General features: G+C 53.7%; 2 protein-coding genes across 6 annotated transcripts in view; one reads left to right on the top strand and one right to left on the bottom strand.

Annotated features, from left to right (window-relative positions):
- TMEM53 (transmembrane protein 53) overlaps positions 1 to 2,548 on the top strand; it is a 21,008-nt gene extending 18,460 nt beyond the window's left edge. For 2 of the 5 annotated variants that reach the window (XM_012001848.1, XM_012001852.1), the window contains one exon: positions 991 to 2,548. In XM_012001848.1, coding sequence (XP_011857238.1) covers positions 991 to 1,641 — 651 coding nt within the window. In that variant the 3' untranslated portion in view covers positions 1,642 to 2,548. The remainder of the gene's footprint in view (positions 1 to 990) is intronic. The other 3 variants (XM_012001849.1, XM_012001851.1, XM_012001850.1) reach the window with 2 other exon arrangements.
- A 1,915-nt stretch (positions 2,549 to 4,463) lies between these two features.
- The window catches only part of RNF220 (ring finger protein 220), a 263,780-nt gene continuing 244,101 nt past the window's right edge, over positions 4,464 to 24,142 (bottom strand). The window contains exons 7-15 of the mRNA XM_012001917.1: positions 20,979 to 21,041; positions 20,407 to 20,539; positions 11,404 to 11,500; positions 11,118 to 11,204; positions 10,923 to 10,978; positions 10,711 to 10,789; positions 6,426 to 6,534; positions 6,202 to 6,276; positions 4,464 to 5,483 (exon numbers count right to left, since the gene is read on the bottom strand). Of these exons, the coding sequence (XP_011857307.1) occupies positions 5,412 to 5,483; positions 6,202 to 6,276; positions 6,426 to 6,534; positions 10,711 to 10,789; positions 10,923 to 10,978; positions 11,118 to 11,204; positions 11,404 to 11,500; positions 20,407 to 20,539; positions 20,979 to 21,041 (771 nt within the window). The 3' untranslated portion in view covers positions 4,464 to 5,411. The remainder of the gene's footprint in view (positions 5,484 to 6,201; positions 6,277 to 6,425; positions 6,535 to 10,710; positions 10,790 to 10,922; positions 10,979 to 11,117; positions 11,205 to 11,403; positions 11,501 to 20,406; positions 20,540 to 20,978; positions 21,042 to 24,142) is intronic.

Raw genomic sequence — 24,142 nt, 5'->3', positions numbered from 1 at the left:
AAAGTAGTAAGCTGTTCCTTGTTCTTACTATTGATACATAGTGGTGCCAGGAGTTGAACCCAGACCTGTCTGACCCCAGCACTCTCCAAAGTCACATTCCCCCTACAAAGGGCCCTTTGTCTCTGGAATAGGAGGATGAGAGGGGATGAGGAGCCGGGCATGGTGGCTTTTCTAACTGACCTAGAAGGGGACCTGTGTGGAGACTGTGGCACCCTTGGCCCAGGCATGAGGAGCATAGAAGCCTACAGGGAGTTTGGGCCCAGATTTTAAAATTTGGGGAACAAGTGTTTACTGTATTTGGAATTTCAGAACAAGTATGAGGAGTGATCCCAGGCCTAGGAACCAGAGACATTTGGGTGTCAGGTCCCTGAGTCCAGAGAGTATGGACCCTGTTCTTAGGAGCCTGGGAGAGAGGGAAGGTGACAGTGACCAGTGATGACAGTGATGTGGGTCTAGCTCAGAAGTGGCCTCTGGTGGTCAGGGCTGGGGCCTGCAGGCCACTCTCGGGTACTGGTCTCATGGGGGTACTACTTGTGTCTGGGAGGCAGGGACAGTACAGATCTGAGGTGCTGAGGCAGGGTATAGCCAAGCAGTGAGGCCCCGCCCCAAATGTGCAAGGCTTAGGATGGGAGGGTGGGGTGCAGACAGGAGGGAACCAGAGTAAAGACACTTCCTCTGGTCAGCCCAGATGTCTCCAGTACATGCTTCGGGCTCTGGGCCTCAAATACCACTACAGGTCAAGAGGGCTTGGCCAGCATGAAGCAATTAGTCCAAAAATGGGCCTTGAGTCTACCTTCCCCCCCGAGAAGGCACCTGTATCTGTGGGCGGCGAGCTGGCGGGCTCAGGCTGAAGCAGGACCCAGAGCATTGCTGACTCTCTGGGCCCATGGCTTACGTCCTGCAGGCTAGGGTTGCTGGGCCCCTCTGACCTTAGCTTGTACCCACTACCCCCACCTCATCTGTGAGGACTGACCGGGCCTCTCTCCCCAGGGCTGCATTGTAATCCGATACACAGCCCCGTGGCACATGGTCTTCTTCTCCGAGTCGCTGGGCATCCCTTCACTTCGTGTTTTGGCCCAGAAGCTGCTCGAGCTGCTCTTTGATTATGAGATTGAGAAGGAGCCCCTGCTCTTCCATGTCTTCAGCAACGGTGGCGTCATGCTGTACCGCTACGTGCTGGAGCTCCTGCAGACCCGTCGCTTCTGTCACCTGCGTGTGGTGGGCACCATCTTTGACAGCGCTCCTGGTGACAGCAACCTGGTAGGGGCTCTGCGGGCCCTGGCAGCCATCCTGGAGCACCGGGCTGCCGTGCTGCGCCTGTTGCTGCTGGTGGCCTTTGCCCTGGTGGTTGTCCTGTTCCATGTCCTGCTTGCTCCCATCACAGCCCTCTTCCACACCCACTTCTATGACAGGCTACAGGACGCGGGCTCTCGCTGGCCTGAACTTTACCTCTACTCAAGGGCTGACGAAGTAGTCCCGGCCAGAGATGTAGAACGCATGGTGGAGGCACGCCTGGCACGTCGGGTCCTGGCACGTTCTGTGGACTTCGTGTCATCTGCACACGTCAGCCACCTCCGTGACTACCCTACTTACTACACAAGCCTCTGTGTCGACTTCATGCGCAACTGTGTCCACTGCTGAGGTCATTGCTCCACCTCACCTCTGCTCCAGAAATAAATGTCTGACGCCTCCCCACAACCTGCATCTGTGGGGCACTCTTCTGGTTCAACTCTCTGTAGCCCTTTGGGACTTTGCAGTCCCCTAAGTAGAAAATTCCTATGGGCCTGTCTCCTGGGGGCCTCCGTCTGCTGGTGGTCTGCTTACCACAGAATCCTAGAGGGCAGGAGTGCCTGGGCGTGTGTCTGTGGGAGCCTTGTAGTCATTTGTCTTTGGACAAGCGCAACAGTCAGGCTGCTGATTCCTGTGGCATGCAGGCTGGAAAGGTTGACAAATGGAGGGGGGTGTTGAGGGTGAGCCCTAGGTGATTTTTTTAAATTTAAACTGTGGTAAGAACATTTAACATGAGACCTACTCTCTTTTTTTCTTTACTTATTTATTTATCTATTTATTTCGAGACAGGGTCTCACTCTTGTCACCCAGGCTGGTGTCCAGTGGTGCAGTCTTGGCTCACTGCAGCCTCGACCTCCCAGGTTCAAGTGATCCTCCCACTTCAGCCTCCCAAAGTGCTAGGATTACAGGTGTGAGTCACCACGCCTGGCCAAGATCTTCCTTCTTAACAAAATTGTGTGTACGATACTTAAAATTTAAGAGATTATGTGCACGGCAGACCTTTAGAACTGAATAGTCTTGCATCTTGCATAATTCAGAACTTCATCTTGCGTAACTGAAACTTTGTGCCTGTTGCCAGAGTTGAGTTTTGATTCCTTGAATGGAAGGTGAGCTTTGTGGGGAGATGTCAGAGGGAAGGTATCTCGGTCAGGGGTAGCGTCAGGCTGTGGATAGGGGCTGTGGTCTTTGCTTCAGCAGGGCGAAGCCCTACAGTGTGAAGTACCATCCACATGGGTCCCACTTGGCAGTTCACTCAGAGTCTGAGGTAGAAGCCAGATGAGGAGCTAAGGATGCAGAGGTTAAGGGCCTGCCTGGCTCTACCACACTTTGCTAGGAAGCCGCTGGATCTGGGAAAGTTGCAAGCTGAAAGTTGCCAGAGAGTGGGGGGCGGGAAGGCAGCAGCACTGTAACAGGAGCTGGGACGAGCTAACTCCCAAGCCCTAAAGACCAGAACCAGGGTAAGGGGATTTGGGGCTGAAATAGCAAACTCCTTCATCTCCTGGAAGGGAGACCCACTTAGATACTCTCTAGGCAGGAGAGGTGAATTCAGCCTGATAGTTCAGTATCATTTATCAGTCTAGAAGTCACTACTGCACAATGTTGCCATGTAGTAGGTATTCAATAAATATTTGTTGATTGAATGAGCTTACCGTGGTGATCAAGGGGCTTAGGGGGTAGTGAAGGAGATGGCTAGAAAAGCTCTGGATGGGAGCTGACTCCTGATATTCTCGGGGATGATGGACCCTCTGTCCCCAGAGCCGCGTTCTGTCTGCATCCCATCAGTCCTTGGTGAGTCCCCACTATGGTGGTGGCAGGGATTCCCATGCTGTGTGGCTGCATTCCTAGTCATGGCCAACAGGTGGCAGTGCAGTCTGTGCCATGAGACAGCTCAAGGCTCCCACAGCAGGGCGGGCTTCGGCGGAATGCCCTCACTCTGGGTTAATGGCCTCCTTTAGAGACCATATGGCCCCCAGGGTGGCGGTAACCAGCCATCAAGGACCTACTGAGTCCAAGCCTGTGGGAGGGGAGAGTAAAGACATCAAAGAAGTCGGCCTGACAGGAACTGGGCATTAAGAGCCTCCTCTTCATCTCTCTGTTGCCCTCACCTACTCACTCTTCTCTTCCAAATCTGTTTCTTTCCCAAACCCTCAGCCATCGCTTGACAGAGGCTGTGTACATTCCTAGGATCCCAGGATCCCTGTGTTCAGGATATTGGGTGCCATCAAACTGGGTGAGGGGCTGTGAAGGGCCTTTGCCGGGCTCCAAGGTGGACTTGTCTGTGCTTCATCTGGGTGCAAGGAGTGGCAGAAGCTGCCAACTGGACCCAATTCTGAGGAATTCACTGTGGGTATCCCAGAGAAAATGGGCAACTAAGGCTGGGGATTTGGGCAGATGGGCCTGGTGAGCAAGGTGTCAAAGCAAGTCTGGAGTCATGGGGTTACTCTGGGGCCTTGACTGTTTTTCTCCAAACAGCTTTCTGTTGTGGGTGAGGACTTACATGTAGCTTTGAGCACATCTGAGCACATTTGAAGTTGAGCTACCTCACTGGCAGTGGGGAGCTGTGGGGGGTCAAAGTGCCATCTCTCCAGTGCTAGCTGCCCAGCCTCGGTTCTGTGAGCACATGGGAGACTTGAAGTTCCATCCTGGATGATAGGGTTTCCATTCTTTCCATTTGAGAATCTAGGCAGTAGCTACACTGGGATGATGGTCACTAGAGATACATTTGGAGAATACAACAAAAGCCTGAGAGGCAGATAGGGTGATCCCACTGTGGTCTCTGGTATGTTTCAGGGGACCAGAAAGGGATAGAGGCCTGGGGCTTGTGTTTGTACCAAGCTTGTGGCCACTCCTGCCCTAGGTTGGGGGATAGAGCTTGCATCCCCTCTGTACCCCCAAGCTCTGACCTCTTCTGTGATTAATGAGCTGACGATTCTGCATCAATAAAGAATTAACCTAGAGCCCCTACCCATCAATAGTCAGGAGCCCAGATCCCCAGCCCCACCCCCATCCAAACCAAATGCTCCAGGGCCCCAGAGCAGACCAACCTTGCACGGTGTCATACACCTATAGCTAGGTCCTTTCCCCCATCCTGCCACTAGGAATTAACCCCATAACTGCCTCAGCCCACCTCCCCTAATTAGCTCCCCCACCTCCCCACACAACACACAGGCAGCAACTGTTTATACTGGTTTAATCCATGTCAAATGTAGTTTACAAAGGGAAAGGACAAGTACCTTTGTATAGAATATACAGACACAGCATCACACCATAGGGCCCACGGGAGGGTCGGGGAGACGACACTTTTTCCCTGGGAAGGGCAGCTCTAATCCCAGAAATGGTTCTCAGCAGAGGCTGGGTGGCCAGGAGCACTGTCTTCCAGTCCCCCATCTCAGCCTCTGCTTCAGCTCGGTTCCCGTTTCCTGCTTCTACCCCCCAACTCCTTATAAAGAGTCCCATGAGCTAAGACTAAGGAGAGGATCATGTCCCTTGGGGCATGTGCCCCACGTCTGGGAGAAGAAATATACACCACTGAACACCGAGCACGTGGGAGAGGGAAGGGACACCACGGGAGAGGGAGAGGCAGGTACCCCAAGAGGTGGATGAGCCGAGCCCCCAGCCAACCCTGAAGGAGGCACTGCTTCCAGGGGTTCTTAAAAAAGAAGAAAATCATACAACCAAAGGGGGAGGGGACAGGTAGAGGGCGAGGAGTTGTCCCATTTATACACAACATTGTAAACATACACGGTCTATATTACATGTGCTTCAGTCTGGTGTTTGCATGTCTGTCTGTCCGTCTGTCAGTCTGGGGGCTGCATCTCAGGAGCCGTGCCCCACTACTCCCCCAACCCCCACCTCCCTGCCCTACCCTGGGAACAGAGCTGGAACAGGTATGGCCCCCAAACCATAGGTGGGAGCCAGCAGGTAGTGCCTGGGCCACAGCCTCTGCTCTGGCTCCAGAGTCCTGCGTGTGTAAATGTGTGTGTGTGTACGCATGTGTGAGTATGTGCATGTATGTACATGGGGAACCTGTGTGCAAGTATGTACAAAGGGAGAGGGTCACTGTCACAGAGGCTGGGGGCAGGTGGGGCTGCTGGAGGCGAGGCCTGCCTGGGGCAGATAGCTCACAAGTAGATCCTCCGCAGGTCTCCGGGCGCTGTGATCGTGTTGCACTGAGGGCAGAGCTTCTTGGCACCCTGCAGGGAGAACAGGGAGGGCTCTGGTCTACACAATGTGCCACGTGTGCGCATGCGAGCACCTGGGCCTGCAGCCATGTCTCTCTGCACCAGTGTGTGCTGGGACCTTGGTCCTGTCAGCACAGGCTGGGGACGCATAGGCAGCTTCTGTGAGCAGGCAGGCACGCTCCTGTGTTGGGGGGACGCCAGGATCAAACCGCCTGGCCAGCCCCGCAGCAGGAGCCCCGGTAATGAGAACAAGGCTGGGTCCAGCTGTGGCAGCCGCAGCCCTAACGAGATTACACGCGGCCTTTGATCAGGACACAGAGCCCACGTCCGAGCCTTTTATTGCTGTCTCCGGGCGACATTTTAATGGCTGCTCCTGAGCGAGGAACAGGGGCAGGAGCAGAAGGAGCTTAGTAATGGGAGGGGGAGGGGCCAAGGCCCTGGTCCTGTTTACCCACAGCCAGCCTCCTCCTGACCCTGGGCCTCACCAGTCTGTGTGATGCAGTGGACCTTCGGGGGGCAGGGGGAGGGGAAGGGAGAATGCAGTGAACTCATGGAGGGGGAGAAGTTCCTAAACCTGCAGTGGGGGAGGAGGCAGCGAGCCTGGGGGTAAATATCCTGTTCTCCTTTGCCCCATGCTCCCCACTTCCCCCAGGCAGGCTCAGGCATAAGCATGGACATCTGGGCAGTGCCCGGAACGGCCTCCCATTCCCCGACCCCCATGCCACCTCACCAGGGTCCGCAGCCAGCACTCCTCGCAGTGCACGTGCCAACACTGGATGGACGTCAGGGGCATCGAGTACGAGTCCTAGGGAGGAGGGAGCAGATAAGGAAGGGGTCACTCTGAGGCAGGTCCACCCACTGAAGAGCCCAGAGCACAGTGCGGAGACCCTCTCCAACTCCCCCAGAGGGCGCAGAAGCCTGACCAACGGAACCCCTAGGTTCTTTTCTACTCACCATGCAGATGAGGCATTTGTAACGGTCCCCACGAGATAGCTGCCGTTCAAGTTCTCTGACCCGAGCCTTCAGAGCCTCAAACGTGGTCACAGCTGAATCTTCGGTGATTCTGTAAAAAGGAAGGCATGGTTGGGTGGCAGGCGGGCATCTCCCATTTGCACCTCCAGCCTACACCTCCCTTGAATTCCAGAACCAAATACAGAAATGTCCCCTAGACATCCCTGCCTGCCCCCTTCCTCCGATAGCCCGAATCTGCAAATTCACATTCCAGAACTAAACTCCTCACCCTCTCTGTTCCTCCATTCCCATCCGGATGAATTTTTACACCACAGATACCAGGGAACCGTTTCCAACCACTCCTTCGCAGTCTTCCCAACAACCCAAATCTGTCATCTTTCCTGGTATCTCCAGCATCTCTCCACTTCTTTTGCCCCTCACCACCACTAGTCCAGGCTCTCAGATGTCTTGCACCAATTCCTCCACTAACTTTTTCCAGACAGCCTCTCTGCCTCCAGGCCCCTCATCTCCATTCCACTCTCCCAGCACCTAGAAGAATTTATGTTCTCAAAGCGAATCTCTCGTGGTGTGACTTCCAACATTCCAATGTCCCCCTCAGAGTAGAGCTCCACCACACTCCTTGGTCCAGTTCCAGCCCACCGCACCCCTGAGGACCTTGCCATGCATTTTATGCTCGACTGCTATGTGTCACCATCCATGCCACCTTTTTCACTGCCTTGGCCTCTGCACTGTGATCCCTTTGCACCCCCTCGCCTGACTCACTAGCTCTGCCTCATCATTCAGACCTAGTTTTGTTCTCATGCCCTCCCAGAAGCCTTTTCTAGACCCCCAAGCCAGCACTGCACAGTGGCTCTCACAGCCCCGTGTGAACTCCACCACAGCAGTGTAAAGTTCCTGAGTGTGGGTTCCCTGAGGGTGCGCTGCTCACTCCACCAATACTACGGCCAAGAGCCCCACCTCAAGCACGGGGCATGAGCAAACACCTGCTGAAGAAAGGGCCCGTCCAACCTCCAGGGAGAGGGGGAGAGATGCAGGGACTGGGTGGGTCCCACATGATCTAGGTCCCTTTGCCAAAGGCCTGGCCTGCCTCCAGGGCTCCTTGTTACTTCCTAGGCATATCAGATGCCCTGGTAGTCCTGTCTGTGGGCCAAGCCCTGCACCAGAAGGTCCCTCCTGCATGTCCAGGACTCCTTGGGCTGCACTGCTGAACAGGGAATAGCTAGGACTCTCTCAAGGAACCTTCCCGCCCTCCTAAAACAAGTGAACAGGACCCAGAGGAGCTCACAGAGGGAGGAGAATGCTTCCTGGAAGACTAGAAAGATGGTGTAGGAGATTGGCCTTAGGGAATAGTAATGATAATACAAATAAAATAGCTAAAATTTATTAAGCACTTACTAAATGCCAGGGATTGTACTGAGGGATTGATAATTATTATCTTATTTACACCTCACAAAAACCCCATGAGAAGATTCTAGTATCTCCGATTTATATACAAAGAAACTAAAGCACAGAAAGATTAAGTAGCTTGCTCAAGGTCCCCACAGAGTCAGGGAGATGGGATTCAAACCTGGCAGACTGATTCCATGATCAACTAATAACTGTGTGACTGACCATGACTGTACTGGCTACACCCAGGAGGAGGGGGGTTCCAGGCCAAGAGAACAGCAGAAACAGAGGCCAAGAGGCCCAAGATTCTAGTCTGGCTAGAAGGCCCATGTGTAGGCAAAGTGCTACAGTGAGAAAGGAGATGGCATGCAGGAGGACCTCAAATGCCACACCTGAAGGAGCTGAAGTTTATCTCACGAACAGCAGGAAGCTGCTGAGGATGCTGGAAGAGCGGGGTACGAACAGCTCAGGTTTCACAGATGTACTCAATCAGGAAGCAGAGGCTGGACTGAGAGCAGGGGGAATCATAAGGGAGGTGGACTTTGGGCAAGGACAGTCTCCTGGGGGCACCTGTTCTGCAGTTTAGGGGAGACAATCAGCTCAGGAAGCTTGAGAGCTTACAGGTGGTCTGTCATTACTGGATGTGAGTGGTAATGGGAGTGCAGGGAGGGTAGTGGTCACATTTCATGGGCAATAACAAACTTCAATCTCTGGCCTTTTTCCTCTGGGGAGCTAGCAGCAACACAGAGCTTGACTCCTTAGTGGCTGTGTCCCTGTATCAGGGACACTTAAATCCATCACCCTAGGGTCCATGATTCCCTCTGCCTTGCCTCTTCCCACAGATGCCAAGAAAGGCTCTGACTCGTTCCTCCTGGTACTGGCTGATTCCCTGGGGGCTTCCCTTTATCCCTCTGGTTCTGGAAGTCTTTACTACCCCTTCTCTCGTCACAAGCCCTCAAACAGCAGGCTCCTTCCCTGGCATTTTGCACAATGCCATATATGCCATCCCCATCTGGATTACAGGTAAATTCCTGATAAGGAGACAAGGATTTGTAGCTGTGCTCCCTTCCACTCCAAGGACTAAGCTGAGAATTTGCCTAGTCCTATATGGTTATTTCAAAGATGGGGAAACTAAGGCCTGCAGCTGGGGGCAGCCTACCCCAGAATGGAGAACTAACTCCCAAACCTCAAATCAGAGAACTGGAGCTGGAATGGCAAAAATGGATGAGGCCAGGAGAGAACGAAGTCATTTCCCATGCCATCTCCAAGAGCTACAAGGCCACACTGAAGGCCAACAGCCAACTCCAGAGCCTGCCTATCCTGGGTGTGCTCAGCACACACCTGCCCTCCAATCTTGGCTCCGGCGAAATACCCAAGCCTCCAACCCCTGGTCCAGGCTGGCTGTGAGCTATTCCTGAGCCCCTCCAGGGCACGGGGGGTGGGGAGATTCTTGGTGGAGCCATGGCATCCTACCATTCCTTTTCCCTGTGTAGTAAAACAGATCTAGGGCAAGAAATAGAGAAATCTTGGGGACTGACCGGCCCCAGTCTCAGCAGACCCAGACCCAGTGGAGAGCTCTGCACATGACTGAGCCAGTCTCCACCTCATCATAGAGATCCCTGCCTATGGGTGCCTGTGCTCACACAGGTGGGACAGAAATCCTGGCTACCCCCAGCCTTGGGTGGGTTGTACCTTCATGGAAGCCACTGGCTCTGCCCCCACCTCCTCCTTGGGCACCATCCCTGATTAATGATCTTGTCTTTCTGATTTATGAGCAGCCCCTCCAGACGAGGGTGGGTGCCCCTTACAACCCCGCCCGCCCCGCTCAGCTGGAGTAGGAGAGAATTATTAAATAAACATCCATACGTCATTCCTCCCCCCCACAAGCTGGTTGCACCGAACCCGTACGGCCCGCTCCGGCGCTGACACGGAGCAGCTGCGGTGATTCATGGGCAGCCGGGCCCTGCGCCGCGGCCCATACATCATGCCAGCAGCACTCGCGGCCCCGGCCGAGATAAACTGATCAACCACAACGGGCTGGAATGAATTTATGACAACACAAAATGGAGGGAAACAAATGGGGGGTGACCCTGGGCCACCGACCCGGCCCTGCACCGGCCTGCAATCCACTCTCCTGGCAGGAGGCAAAGATGGAACACTGGCCCTGGAATGAAGAGGCTGCCTTTTAACCCCAGGCAACCTAGCCTGCAGTCAGAAGGTGGAGTGGGTACTGGAGTTAAGCAATGACCAATGGCAGCAGCACCAGGCAGCCCAGACTGGACAATGCCATCTCCTGAGGCCAGAACTGGCTTTCCTTGGGTTTCTGGGAAGTCAGGGAGATGCCCAGCTGATACTAAATCTTTGTGGTTCCCGGGGATCCGGGCCAGGGATTGCCCAGCGCTGGGCGAAGTGCTAATGGATCCCCTTTCCTCTGCCAGAGAACCCAGGCCAAAAATTCCTACCAGAAGTGATGAGACCCAATGTTCCTGCCTAAAACCCACTGTGAGTGCCACCCGGGACAAGAAAAATGAAACCAATTTAGCTCCCGATTAAGAAACAGAAACTGGAGATGAATCAAGTGCGCCGGCTGGGCTGGGCGGCCATACATCACATTCCCCGGGTGGAGGCCGCCACAGCGGGCAGGCAGGCGGGCGGACTGCTCCTCCCTCCGCCAAGGCTCCCGGGGCCGTGGCCCAGCGATCAATTCACAGAGTCACGCTTAGCACCAGCTGGGCTCCACTGCCGGCTGTGTGCCCAGGGCAGCAGCACTGAGCTGCATTTGGGAGGGCCAGAAGCCCTGGCAGCAGGCCTTCCTGCTAGCAAAGGGCCCCTCCTCCCACTGAACTGCGGTCCCAGGGCCCCCTCCTGGCCAAACACTTACTTCTCGATGTCGCTGTTCTTGCAGGTCTTCTGCATGGCCTCCTGCTTGCTGCTTTCACCATTGCTGGTGGATGGCATCTCTGCTGGGACAGAGGGGCAACTCATACTCCGGCCAGACTGGGCAGCACAGGTGAGGGGTTGGGCTTGAGTCAGTCACCACCATCCAGGGATACCCCGTCTCCCCCATTACTCCTAACCTGGGGCAGGACTTACCGTCATTGGCCCATTTAGAGAACTCAGGCGTGATGCGTGTGCTGGGAGGGCCGCCACTGGAGGAAAGGAGGGAGGAAGAACAAAGTGAGGCCTGAAGGCGGGCAGGACAGCCCTGAGGGTCAGTACTGGGTTGACCCCTGCCTCAGGGCTTCCTCTCTCTCTGCTCCACCCACCCAAGCCTGTGCCCACACTTGCTTTAGGACTGCACCCCGGAGTGCCTCTCTCTCCTTGGCTTCACCAGGCTCCTCGCCTGTGCAGGGGATGACATCAGCCTCTGTATATCTGGCATGGTGGTCAAGGACAATGGATCCTAGTTTGCAGCAGGCCATGAGGGTTGAATCCTCAGGAGAGCATGCCCCTCCTGGCCAAAGCTGACTCTGGCCGGGGGGGTGGTGCAGGTGAATACCACAGGAGCTACTTTTCTTATTCCCTGTGGCCTGCCGCATCAGCCCCACCAGCACCCACAGTGCTCCAAGGATACTGTGGCTTCCCATACTCCAAAGTGTCATCCCCATCCACATCCAAGTCCGCATCACTGTCCGGGTTCTCTTTGCCGCTGCACATGATGAAGCCAGAGCCTGTGGGAAGCAGGGTGTGAGGAGGGCCTGCGGACAACAAGACTAGGCCGAGGGTGCCCCTCCTGTTGCCTGCAGGTAGTGGTTAGGCTTCGGACCTGTTAAGGCCCAGAGGGAAACCTGGGCCTGGGATATATAGAGCCAGATACTTCAGTGCCCCTGACCCTGACATTTCAGGCCCTTCACTCTGCAAACCTCATCTTTCTCTGCCACTGCATGCTGCTCCAAGTGGTCTCTGCTCATAAACTAGCCCATTCATACATTATGTCACGTCCTTGGGGGACGCTCAGCCCCAGGCCTGCTGTCCACCTATCTTCCAGGTCTAGGAAGAACAGGAAGAGGACAGAAAAATTCAGGTCTAGGAATTTCACAGGAAAGGAGTGGGGCCTCCCCCTATGCCCCATTATCCAGCCTGACAAGTCCATTGGAGGAAAGAACAGGCTAAGGCCAATCAGAGCCACAGAGTGGGACCCCCGGCCAACATCCTGATTTTGGCCGCTAGGTCCTTGCCAGCAAAAACACCAGGCAGCTGTTCAAATATTTGGTGTCTGAAGCGCCTGACATTAATTATTCATCTCCACCTCACTCAGCCCAGATTCCTGGACAAGTGCAGTTATGAAGGGATTAAGAAGGGACAGACGAGGGAGGACAGGCATGCACACCTACTTCTCAAAGCAGTCCATGAAGGCAACCAGGCTGAGCGGAGGCCAGGCCATGGGCCAGGCAGGCGGCTGACCCCTGAGGTGCATCTGGCAAGCCACGGGTGGACTCTCAGCTCAGGGGGAGGGGCGAGCTGCTGGGGCTACACCAGGCCTGCTCACCTGCCAGGTGATCTCTCTGTCATCCAGGACCACCCTTCCTGATAGCCCAGGGTCAAGTGCTATAGAGTTGTTCCCCCCAGCTCCCCACTTCCTCCCAGTGGGTCTCAGACCACACCTCACTAGCCAGCACAGCCCTGCAGGGACAAAAGAATGTGAGACTCTGTGGCTACTGGGATCAGCAAAGAAATACTTAAAGAAGTGAGGAAGCAGCTCAGTGTCTGCCCGATGATTTCAGACATTTCAGCTTGTCCATTCTTTCCTCTCAGGTCCTTATACTCTCATTAGGATATGTCTTGTAGGGAGTCCTCAGGCCTCTTATCTGTTCCCTCATCCTGCTTACCACTGAGTTCTGACCACCTTTCCTCCTGCTCCAAAACCATCGATGGCTCCCCACTGCATGCACAACCAAGCCTAGGCTCCTCAGCCAGATCCATGAAGATCTGGGTCCATCTATGTCTTTACTCTTGCTCTCCACTAATTCACTCTGTAAACCCCATGCATGTAGACACAGAGGCTGCTCACCAAACCCCAAACATACCCTGTATATCCCGCTCTTAAGACCCCTGCTCATGCTATTCACTCCATCTGGAATGTTCTCCATTTTTCAAGCCCTGAAAAACACTGAGTCTTGATCCTTCTCCCTTCTACCCCACCAGTCTCTGGTCTCACAAAGATACCACCAAAGGTAAGCAGCACCGGGAAGGAAAGACGCCGGGCACAGCCTGGACTCCACCTCTCCCTGACAGTCCTCATTTGCCCTCTACCCTGAGGCACTGACACACTTGAGGCAACAAGCAGGTCAGCAGCAGGGCCATTAAGCTGAGAAAACACCAAGTTACAGCTCTGTCTCCTGTTCACAGCCAGGTGTCCTGACAAGCAATTCCCGCCTTGTGGGTGAGTGGCACCTCTATAAACCCTCTGACAGTTTGGGAGACAAACTTCACCATCAATCAGAATGTAGCTATCAGGTTCACTTACAGCTTGCGGCACCCAAGCCCTGCCAACCCCCCTTCCCCAAGTACACGCAGCTCAGCAGCTAGCCTCACATCCTCTGCTCGGTCTGGCCCTGCCTAGCCCTGCCTTACAAGTGGAAAGCAGAGAACCCTGGCACCACATGTGAGCCCGATACGGCTCCATGGCAAAGCAGAGAAAACAGGGTACCCCAGGCCAGGCACGGAGGCTCACGCCTGTAATCCCAGCACTTTGGGAGGTCGAGGCGGGTGGATCACAAGGTCAAGAGAGCGAGACCATCCTGGCTAACGCGGTGAAACCCTGTCTCTACTAAAAATACAAAAAGAAATTAGCCGGGTGTGGTGGCCCACGCCTGTAGTCCCAGCTACTCAGGAGGCTGAGGCAGGAGAATGGCATGAACCCGGGAAGTGGAGCTTGCAGTGAGCCGAGATTGTGCCACTGCACTCCAGCCTCGGCGACAGAGTGAGACCCTGTCTCAAAAAAAAAAAAAAAGAAAACAGGGTACCCCAAGGCTGCCAGGAAAAGCTCCAGCTTCTCAACACAGAAAGTAGCCCTGTGGCCTGAAGTCCTTTTCTCTGCAGTCTTACTGCCCACCATGCCTGGCCCAGGACTCATACTCCATTAAACAGAGCTACTGTGGTCTCCCAGATTCTCTGTGCTTTCTCATGCCCCCATGCCTCCACACCTCCTGCTCTCTGCCTAGAATCTTCTCCCTCCTGGTCTGCAATACACAGGCCTGCTCCTTTGGCAAGTCTGACTCAGCCCAGCCATGCCTCCTACCATCAACTCGGTGCCCACACAGAGCAGCTGCTCTCTGAATCCCTGCTAAAGGAAAGAACTCACACCTCAACGCCATTCTTTCAACCTTTATTGGGCTCATCCTCTGGTTGGCTCCATGTTGAGAACAGAGAGCTTCAAGACCTGATCCCTGTCCTCACGGTGCTCTGCGTGGTACATGGGGCTTCCCAGCTTCTTATACACAGGTGGCCCTTCCCTGGTGTCCACCCAGACTCCTGTGTAACTCCAGAATCATATTTATCACCACATATTGTCACTGTCCCTCACCAGACTGGAAGCTGCAAGGGTCCCAAGTGTGACTCACTGTTGTGATCTCAGCAGCACCCAGCAGAGCTGGCTGGGCTGATAGCTGGTGCCACACAGCACATCCCAGCAGTACTGGCTAAACACTGGCGACACTGCTGTATTAGGTCCTAGTTAGCTGGTGGCCTGGAGAAATCTCTCAGGATACAACTTTCCTTATCAGATCCCGGCTCCCAGCCGGGCAGCAGCTTTCTGTTCCTCTGGCCAGTCAGGCAGGATGGACAGCACGACACACTTTGTTTGCCAAAGAAAAGGCCTCTGCCTCTGGTCTGAGCCATTCACTCTGACCCTGACCCCATCCTCCAGCTAAGACAGATGTTGGGAACCTCTCCCTACCCCCACAGGTGTTCAGAACAGGCTGCTGCCAATTTCACTCTTGTGCTGCCCCAGCCTGCTCCAACCTCTTTCCCAGCACATTAAACTTTATTTTCTTAATGAAATGTCACTTGCTGACTTCTGGCAGAATCATAATAAAAAGAAACGGCCATAAAGCCGTTTTATGCAGACAGCACCCCCGCCAGCTTGCCCCCGCTCCCGCTTAGAGAGGAAGGCTCCACAGTCGTTTGATGTTCTCAGCTGCTGGAATATCCCAAGCCAGTACTCAGAGGCAAGATGGCACAGACAGCTCCTTTCCAAGTCTCTGGCTCCTCTTCCATGTAGCTCCAGGGATAACAGGCAAGCTGCCACTCCTACTGCTGCTATCCAGGGAAGGAACTCAGCCCCCAGGACCTCCAAGATGGCCCAGAGTACCCTTCAGTCACCAGGGAAGGCCCCATGCTACAGTTCTGCCCCACCTTAAAGTGGTATAAAGGCCTGAGCCCCCACCCATAGGCAACCTAAGCCTGATGGTCAATGATACCCAGCAGGGTGGTGCCAGAGTTGCCCATTCCTGGCAGGGTGGGCAGTGCAAAAAAAAAATCCTTCTCCTCACAGTGAAAACTTAGCAACAAAGAGGGAGAGAGTTAAGTGCAGAAATGAAACACAGGTCTACATTTTATAAAAACGACCCTTCTCCCATAAACTCATTTCTTCCTGGGTTATTGAGAAGGGAGAAAAAAAAATCAGTGTTAATTTAATCAATTGATCAGATGATCGATTGAGAAACTGGAGATGCCCGTTTACCGGGGGTAGTATCATCCTGGAACCTGAAACCACAAAAAAGGAGGCATCGATTTCCTCACCTGCTGCTCCCAACAAAACCAGAGCCCAGGGAGAAAGGAAAGTCTCAGGGCCCTCCAGAGGCCTGCGCTCTCCAACACGGAGGGCAGGGGCAGCAGCTTCCGGCGAGTTTTACACTGGAATTAGTTACAGATGCAGTTACGGTGTCTTGTGTAAACGCCATCGATTGGGGAGCTGACAGTCTGGGGAGCTGCGATGCGGGACAATCAATCGGCCTGCAGTGTCACCTGCCACCTCGCTGAACAGTTGACAATGCAATTATCCAGTGTGGAGGCAGGGAGTTGGCGTGTGTCAAACGCACTTAGCCACTTTCCGGGCCTCCTCGATAACGCGTTTCACTGCCTCACGTCAGGAGAGACGCAGAGAGACAGACGCCGTTTAAAACCATTGATACTTGCTCCTTCTGCCTGCACTCCCTCAGTCCTAGCTTAACAATTGTGTTCCAAAAGGCGATTAAATCCCGTCAGTTGCCACAGGGGACAGAAGGTGCCTTGCTCCTTGCCACCTCTCCTCACCCCTCCCAACAGGCGACAGAGATAACTAAAGGTGGTGGGGAGTCACAAGGCAGCAGCACAACCCTCTCCACTCCAAGACCGCCTCCAGCAGTGTGCTGTTCCAACACCTGTCACTGACTGGACCAGGAGCAGAGCTGCACTGGGGGACATTTTTAGCACCTGGGGCTCCTTTCTTTTGAGAACCAGCACACCAAAGGAGGCAGCAGCTAGGGCAAGGCCTATGTGCCCATGCCCTGGGGCTTACAACACCTCTTACCCCCTTGCCCCATACTTCTGGCGCTGAAATTTTATCAAGAAATAGCCAGATAAAAGATTTGTGCCAGGAGAATGGCGTAAACCCGGGAGGCGGAGCTTGCAGTGAGCTGAGATCCGGCCACTGCACTCCAGCCCGGGCTACAGAGCGAGACTCCGTCTCAAAAAAAAAAAAGATTTGTGCCAGGTTGGGTGTGGTGGCTCATACCTGTAATCCCAGGAGGTCGAGGTGGGCGGATCACCTGAGGTTTCAGGAGTTCAAGACCAGCCTGGCCAACACGGTGAAACCCCGTCTCTACTAAAAATACAAAAATTAGCCGGGTGTGGTGGCACATGCCTGTAATCCCAGCTACTCGGGAGGGAGGCTGAGGCAGGAGAATCTCTCGAACCCAGAAGGTGGAGGTTGCAGTGAGCCGAAATTGTGCCACTGCACTCTAGTCTCCAGCCTGGGTGACAAAGTGAGACTCTGTCTCAAAAAAAGAAAAGAAAAGATTTGTGCCACAGCTGCTCTGCCTGTTTGCTTCACGACTTCTCATCCAGCGACTTGGAACCGGCTTAAATGTAAGGAACTCACGAAAGATAAGAAACGCCGCAGGACAGAGACCGTGCACTGCTGACTGTCTTAACACCCTTCTTCTCCCTACCCACTCCACCTGTTTGGTTCAAAGGGGCTTCATGCTGGATTTCAGCAATGCATTCACCTCCAGGGCTTAAAAAATATAGCTGCAGCCTTCCATTTCCTGTGATGCTTCCTGGGAAATTCCTCCATCTCACCACTCTTGTGACCACATCATTGCCACCTTATTTGAAACCAATCATTCCCATGTCCTCCTTCCAGCATGTCCCTTCCAGATATGAGGAGCTCTGGGCTCCCCAATGCAGTTGGGTGAACTCTCACTGGCAACCAACACACAGGAGGGACAACAGCTCACCACTGTAGGTCTCTTCTCCAGGATTCAGGAGCTGGATGGAGGACAGGAGAGGAAAGGCATGGCTCCTTAGTCACACACCTCCATAGACTACAGGTGGAAGCAGGCTTGTCTTAAGGGCTGTATAGTTAGGTTTCCCCTGTAGTCTGCTTCTCTAGCCTAGAAGCCCCTTGCTTGACCCAGGTTTGGCATGGTACCCAAGAAAAACATCTTTTCTCCCTAACTGCGGATCTCTTTTAATGGAATGTTCATGGCGCACTAGGTTCTGTGTGCTGCCCTTTATGTAAAGAGCAGTAGCAGGTTAGAAAATCTGTGGTTCTGAAAGGACAATCAACAGCTTAGGCACACAGCTTAAGTATTTCTTCTAGAATTGGGAAGGTCAGAGTGCCTCCTAGGCAGCAAAAATTCCTTCCAACTTACTTGAAGTAATACCTATTTCCTTTAGTCTTTTCAAAAATCTATTTCCAGTGGGACCTACCTCAGTGCTCGCCTGCTCTGTCTGGTTATTTTGTCCTAAAATACCAATCCGAGCACTCCCAGGCCTGAGACATCTGGGAGCTCCTCCTCAGTAACCACAGGTCCCCATCTCTAAGGCCTGTTGCCCTCGGCCAAGTGTCTCCACCGAAACTCTTGCCTGTTCACTGCTTCCCACAGCAGATTACATTTGAGGTAACCGATCTGATCCATAAGACCAACCCCCAGGGGCCTGGTGGGAAGCTTTGCTGAGGATGACCAAGGGGCCCTAGTCTGGGAGGAGGAATGGGGGTGATCGGATACAGAAACTTATCTGCAATTCTTCACTTCTTTCATATCTAACAAGGACAGCAATCTCTGTTCTGTCAGCACGCACAGCGCAGTTTAAATGGGCCTCGCCACTCGCCTGCTCATCCTGCCTCTGCCTCCCTCTCTCTGAAGTCGGCTGGGCAGCTTCTTCAGCTGGCGTTATCACTCCCTCTAACCGGTCTTGGCAGGCAATCTAATTCCTCCTGAAAAGGTCACCGCCATTTTAACTGCCTTTCAATCACATTAAGCACGCGCTGCCCGGCTTGCGGCCCGGCCCGCCCGGCGGGCGATCAATGCGCTGCACTGACACTAGCCCGCCTGGCGGGGCCACACCCAACCCCCCAAGAGTTGGGGCCTCTCGGTCCTGGCCAGGGAGGGTAGGCTGACAGATGGCCAGCTTTTGCAGACAAGGTTTTGGGGGCAGAGGCAGTAGGGATCAGCCAGGGCCTCCCTTTGATAGTCCCCCCACCGAGGAGCCTCAGCCTCCTCCGCTCCACTGCGCCCCGCTCTCTGCCTCGTGGCCCCCGCTGATCTCGCTGTAAAACAGCCTTTCAAGTCTGCCTGTCTTTTGACTGCACTAAGCTGTTTAAGAGGCGGCAGCAGCTTCTATCAGGAAAGCTGGAGCAATTCTCTGCAGATAAAGGCACCTCCGGCCCCTGTTCCCTCTTCAAGTCTCACTCTCATTCTCGCTCTCCAAATCGCTCAAAGAAAAGCCCCCTTTGAACTCCCCTCAGGAATTCTTGAAAGGAACAACCTCACAGTGTAAACACTCAGGGAAAACGGATACCCGCCCAGGGCCTAAGAGCCCCTCACACTGCTCTGCAAGTGCATCCCGACACAGGGGAAATACTCTTGTCAAATCAGCAGGCCCTTCGCAGCTTTATCCTCCGTAAGCCCTGTCTGGTGCCCAGAAGCCATCAGGTCCAGGTCTGTGCCAAGGAACCTAAGAAGTTGCCACAGCAATGGAGGATGTGAGCAGTTGCAGCTGCCAACAGCGCTAACCAGAGAGGCATGCTGAAACTGACCCTATGTGGCTGCCACCAAACACCCATGTGTCCAACTCACAGGACAGACAATCGTCAGCTCTGCTGCTCACTCTTCTAGGGCCTCAGACACTCTAAGGCTCCAGTACAGGATGAGTGAAATGGCAAACTCACACTCTCCAGCTCCGGTTCAGGGAGACAGTTTGATCTGACTAACCTTCCTGATTTATGTTTTGGCTTGCCCCCAAACACCTGGGTAATGTGAGAGACGCCCAGAGGCATAATGTCCCATCTGGGCTCTTAGCCCCTTCGTGGAACCAGTCTGTACTGGATGGCCCTGCAGAGACCACTCCTCAGCATCTGCCCAGGTAGCGTGGCCCCATGGAGGCAGAGAACTTCTTCCCAGCTGCTGTGAGATTCCCCAGGGACCATACACAGCAGTACTCCCAAAGGTGTTGCCCAGAGAACGAGAGGCAGACGGGAAGCAGATTGGCTCACTTAATGACCACAAGCTGCAGTACCAGCTGTGCTCGTGCACAGAAAGAGAGAAGAACTGGAGGCCAAGAGGCAGACAGCTCCCCTTTTCCCCTGCCCAAGGCTGGGGAGTTTAACAAGTCACTGACCCTGGGCACCCAACCAATTCTGCTGTCTGACCTGGTGGGGGGTGCCAAGCCTTGCTCCTCCAAGGAGCTGGGAGGGCACTGGAGATGGGCAGGGCCCTGCATACTCCTTTGCAGCAACTGGGGAGAGCCCAGGGGAAGGAGGGAGCAGCTGGGCCCAGGCCCCTCTTGCTTCAGGGCAGAGGGCGCCCAGGGAGAAGGGATGGGATCAGAGCTAAAATTAGATTCACCAATGAAGCTCATGGGAGGTCAAATTTTGCCATAACTCACTCTCTCCTCTGTAACTGATTTCCCTGACATAGGGCTGAAGAGGAGGAGGAGGAAAATCCAATGTGTTTGCCTGGAAGCCCTCAGGGCCCCCAGTGCTGGAGGTGTACAGCAGGTTGCTGGATTCTCATTTATCAGCCTTAAGAGGGATGGAGTGATAAATGCATAACCGTCCCTTTAATATTTTATGCAGGTGCTAACGCGGCTTGGCTGTCACCTTCAATGCATCACCCGAGGCTGAGAGCCCCCCTCGTCATTCCTAGCTTGCAGCCTCACAATTCCATTTCCCCACCCAAATACATCCATTTTAATATGCACATCACAGGCAGGCAGCACGGTCACAAAGGAGCCCCACCAGCAGCAGTCCCCACGTGGTGGAACGGATGGATGACCAGCCACCAGCCTCGGCCTCTTGGCTCCCAACAGATGGATACCCAGCAGAGGCCTGGCACCAGAGTGCCACTGTCTATGTGTCAGCTGCTTGTACCTCGGAAGCCACCTTCCAGAAGAGTGGTGGCCCGTATCCGCTTCTGCCCACACCATTCATACTCCTCAAAGCGGTTGTTGTTCTCATGCTCGATGTCCACAGCATCATCCTCAGCCATGCAGGAGCCTTCCCTCTGTGAAGAGCAGAGCAGGATCATGCTGGGCCCAGGCCATCCCCACCTGCTCCCCACAGTCTGCGACGAAGGCACAGCTCTAGCCCCAGCTGTGGTGCGCCAAGTGGGCCCTCAGCTCTAGGGCTCCTCTGAAGCAAACCAATTTAGAGGTCAAAGACCTGGGCCTCTTCCCAAATTTTCCACTGGAGCCCAAGGAGGGAATGAGTGAGAGTGAAAGCAAAGGGAGAGCGCAGTGGACAGAAGTGAAGAAGCTGCTGAGACCACATGGAGACCCCAAGAGCCCACAGATTCAGGGGTAGTCTGCAGCTAGTGTCGGGGGAAGGGAGTGGGGAAGAAAGGTGGGTGGTGATGGCCCCTCTACCTTAGAAAGGCAATGCTCCACATGCCTACTCATCTCCTGCTCCGATCCTGCCAGGGGGCGGTTGCACAGGGGACATACCTGCCCTTCATCTTGCTTCCTCCGTTTCATTTTCCCAATCCGAGCTGCACGGGGGAACCGAAAACAAAGCACAGAACAAGCAGACGGTCACTGCAGCCCCCAAGGTCCCAGTGGAGCTGACACATCCTGACCTCTTGCCAGCCACTAGCGTTTTTATTCAGTGCCTGATCTGGCCCTCATCTTGAAGTACCTCCTGCTCCTTTGGGGACTGGGCTTTGCCAAGAGCACCTGGGGAGGAGACTGGTGCTAACTAAGCCAGTGAGTAAGTCTACTCTTTGGCCACAGCTGGTGCAAGGTCTACCCATACCTTTACTTGCAGTGTTTAGTAAGAGTCCAATGAGCAAAGACACTCCATGTTGCTAGGTATCTCTCCAGAAAGCCAAGACCATGAACTCTTTTGGTGTCGGGAAATACAACTCTAAAGAGCATCTCTTGGCTAGAACCTAACCCCTCCAGTGGCCTGACTTGGCCTGCTGTTCACTCATCAGCTAAATCCTCTTTTGTTCCTGGGCCAAGAGCCCTGAGGTACAACTGCTAGCATCCCACCTAGAATCTTAACAGGAAGAATTTCTCTGAGGTCCACTAATCCCATTTTACAGAAGAGGAGACTGAGGCCCAGTCACAAAGGTAAGAGGGTCTGGGTCAGACCTTTGGCAGCCAGGTCAGAAGGCTCAGGGAACCCTGAGAAGGCAGCCCTTATTGTGCCCACCCGAACCTGTTCCATCATTTCTAATCAGTACAGAGGGGCTGGCAGGCCCTGGAGGCAGAGGGCTGCCTGCCATGTTGTCCCACAGGGGGCTCAGTTCCAAAGTGCACACTGCAAGCCCACAGCACTGCTAATTAATGCTGAGCGATGCAATCATTTCTAATTAGCTCAGTAATCCCTCTCTGTAGCCCTCCTGTCACTGAAGCAGGAAGGGGTCAAAACAAGAAACTCTGTTCCCTCTAGTCCCTTCCAGAATGCCACAGCAGGATCAGAGATGGCTACTCTGGGACCAAACTGATGGGGAGGCGGGAGAGCCAGCCAAGGAGGGAAAGGTTCCCCAATGCAGGGCCAGGAAGAACTTTCTCATGGACAGTGACCCTGACAGGAAGTTCATGAATGCAATCTAGGAGGGGAACACAGGTGAGAGCTGCTATGTTACAATTTAGAGCTTCTACTGTGTGTCAGGCTCATAGCCAAGTACGTTACCCAAGGTAGCTCATTTACTACCACTTGCTGAAGCTAGATTGCATTATCCCATTTTAACAGATGAAGAAACTCGAAGCTTAGATCAAGGCACGTGTCCAAGTAGCTAAAAAGTGGCAAAGGCAAGATAGGAAACCAGGCCTGACTTCATAACCTAGAATGCCCTTCTGTTCCAAGGGGACCCCCTAACTGAGCAGCATCAACAAAGACTGGTCCCAGTGAGTGTGCTAGAGCTCCAGCTCCTGCCTGTTGTGAGCCTGAGGCAGGGAGCTACTCCAACTCCAAAACAGAGCGACCCCACAAAGACCCAAACCAAAAGGAAAGCTACCATCCTGCCAGAACTGGGCATAGAGTTTGAGAAAACTTGGTCTGTAGCCCAGTCCATCTCTTCAATTTCCTGTGTTTTCACTATAGGTGACATGACTGTGTCCTAGTGCCCCACTTGACTTTGTGCACAAAGATTGAGAACTCTTCACTTTGGCTGCCCTAACTCTTGGAATCTCAAACTTAGGTAGCCTTGACACTGTAGAGCCAGGGCTGGGATGGACAATGGACGTGAAACCTCAGAAAGGCATAGAGCAAAGGACCCTGAGAGTTTTAGAAGTGTAGTATGGAGCAGTGTGCCAACACAAAGCTTCCTCCCTACCATGCCTACACCAAGAGAATGCCTCCCTGGGTAAGAAGGTGCTGATGATACCACAATGTTCTATGATTAAGGAAACGAATGTCATGGAATGGTCAAGAAAAGCACGATACTGGATGTGATCCTTGCTCAGGACACACAGGCCAGCAGATGATCCCTTGTAGTCCCTGGAAAGCACCCTGATGGACTGGGCTTCATCTGGAAATTCTCAGAGAAGGCAGGCAGGTTTGGTTTTCACCTTCCCATTCATCTTCTAAATCCTGAACTAAGCTTACCAAAGTGTAGTAGAGAAAGTTCTGTTCTCTATCCAGAGGCTACGTATGAGTAGGAAGAATCAAAGCATTTGCCAAGGAGGTAGCATGGTGTGGTTGGAGAAACACGGGCTTTGGCGGGAAACAAACTTCAAATGAATCATGGCTCAGTTACATCCCAGCTGTGTACTTTTAAACAAACCACTTTCACCTCTCAGAGCCTGTTTTCTTATTCACAAAAGGTGTGTAATACTCCTCTCAGAGGTGTTGTGAGAATGGTGCTTAACATGGCGCCAGCTCATCATGAATGTTCTCCCTTTTACAGACCAGGGCTCAGCCTGGCACTAGAACCCACGTGGTAAGAGCTGGGGATCTTGAACTCCATGGCCTCTCTCACTTATCAGCTGGTCCAGAAACCCTAAACCCCTTACAGTCACCCCCCAGATACCACACCCCAGTAAGCACAAAAAGCTAAGATCGTTCAATTGTATTCAGCAAACAGGAATGCTCTAGAGGTTTGCATCCAAAAGGGGGGCTGCTAGGTAGTGCATACATGGCCTGCTTTCAGAGAAGGCCTCTAAGAGCTGTCGAGCCCACGCTGATCACCTTTGTGAAATGTGGGCCGACTGATAACTCAAAGAGCCCTGGGATGAGTTAGTTCCTGTTGCCGTGGGAACTCCAGATCTCACTGTATTGTCAAGTCTCAGCAGAGAGGCTGTATTCACACTACTGGGCACTGATTAAAAACTGGAAGAAAAACATTCTCAGCGCCCTGCAGGTTTGTATAGTGAGGTCCCAGCAGTTTGCAAATTCAAAGCTGAGCTCCCGAGTAGAATTGTGTAGCTCGTTCCTCATTCTCCGGCACTTATTGCCCTCCCCCCAGGGCTCTTCAGGGCCTTTAGAGAGGTTTGGGCAAGGGCTGGGAGCCATACCTCCATTAGACAGACGGGGAAACTGAGAGCGGCAGCTTTGGTTTGCACATACTCAGGCGCCGTGACTGCGAAGAAGCCAATGGGCCCCAAAGTCGAAGAGACCCAGGCAAGCCAGGAGCGGCAGGCAGTGAGGGAGGGAGGAGGCCGGG

Source organism: Mandrillus leucophaeus, unplaced genomic scaffold (assembly GCF_000951045.1).
Source record: "Mandrillus leucophaeus isolate KB7577 unplaced genomic scaffold, Mleu.le_1.0 Scaffold67, whole genome shotgun sequence".
NCBI lineage: Eukaryota > Metazoa > Chordata > Mammalia > Primates > Cercopithecidae > Mandrillus > Mandrillus leucophaeus.
This window is presented reverse-complemented; position numbering and strand designations above follow the sequence as displayed.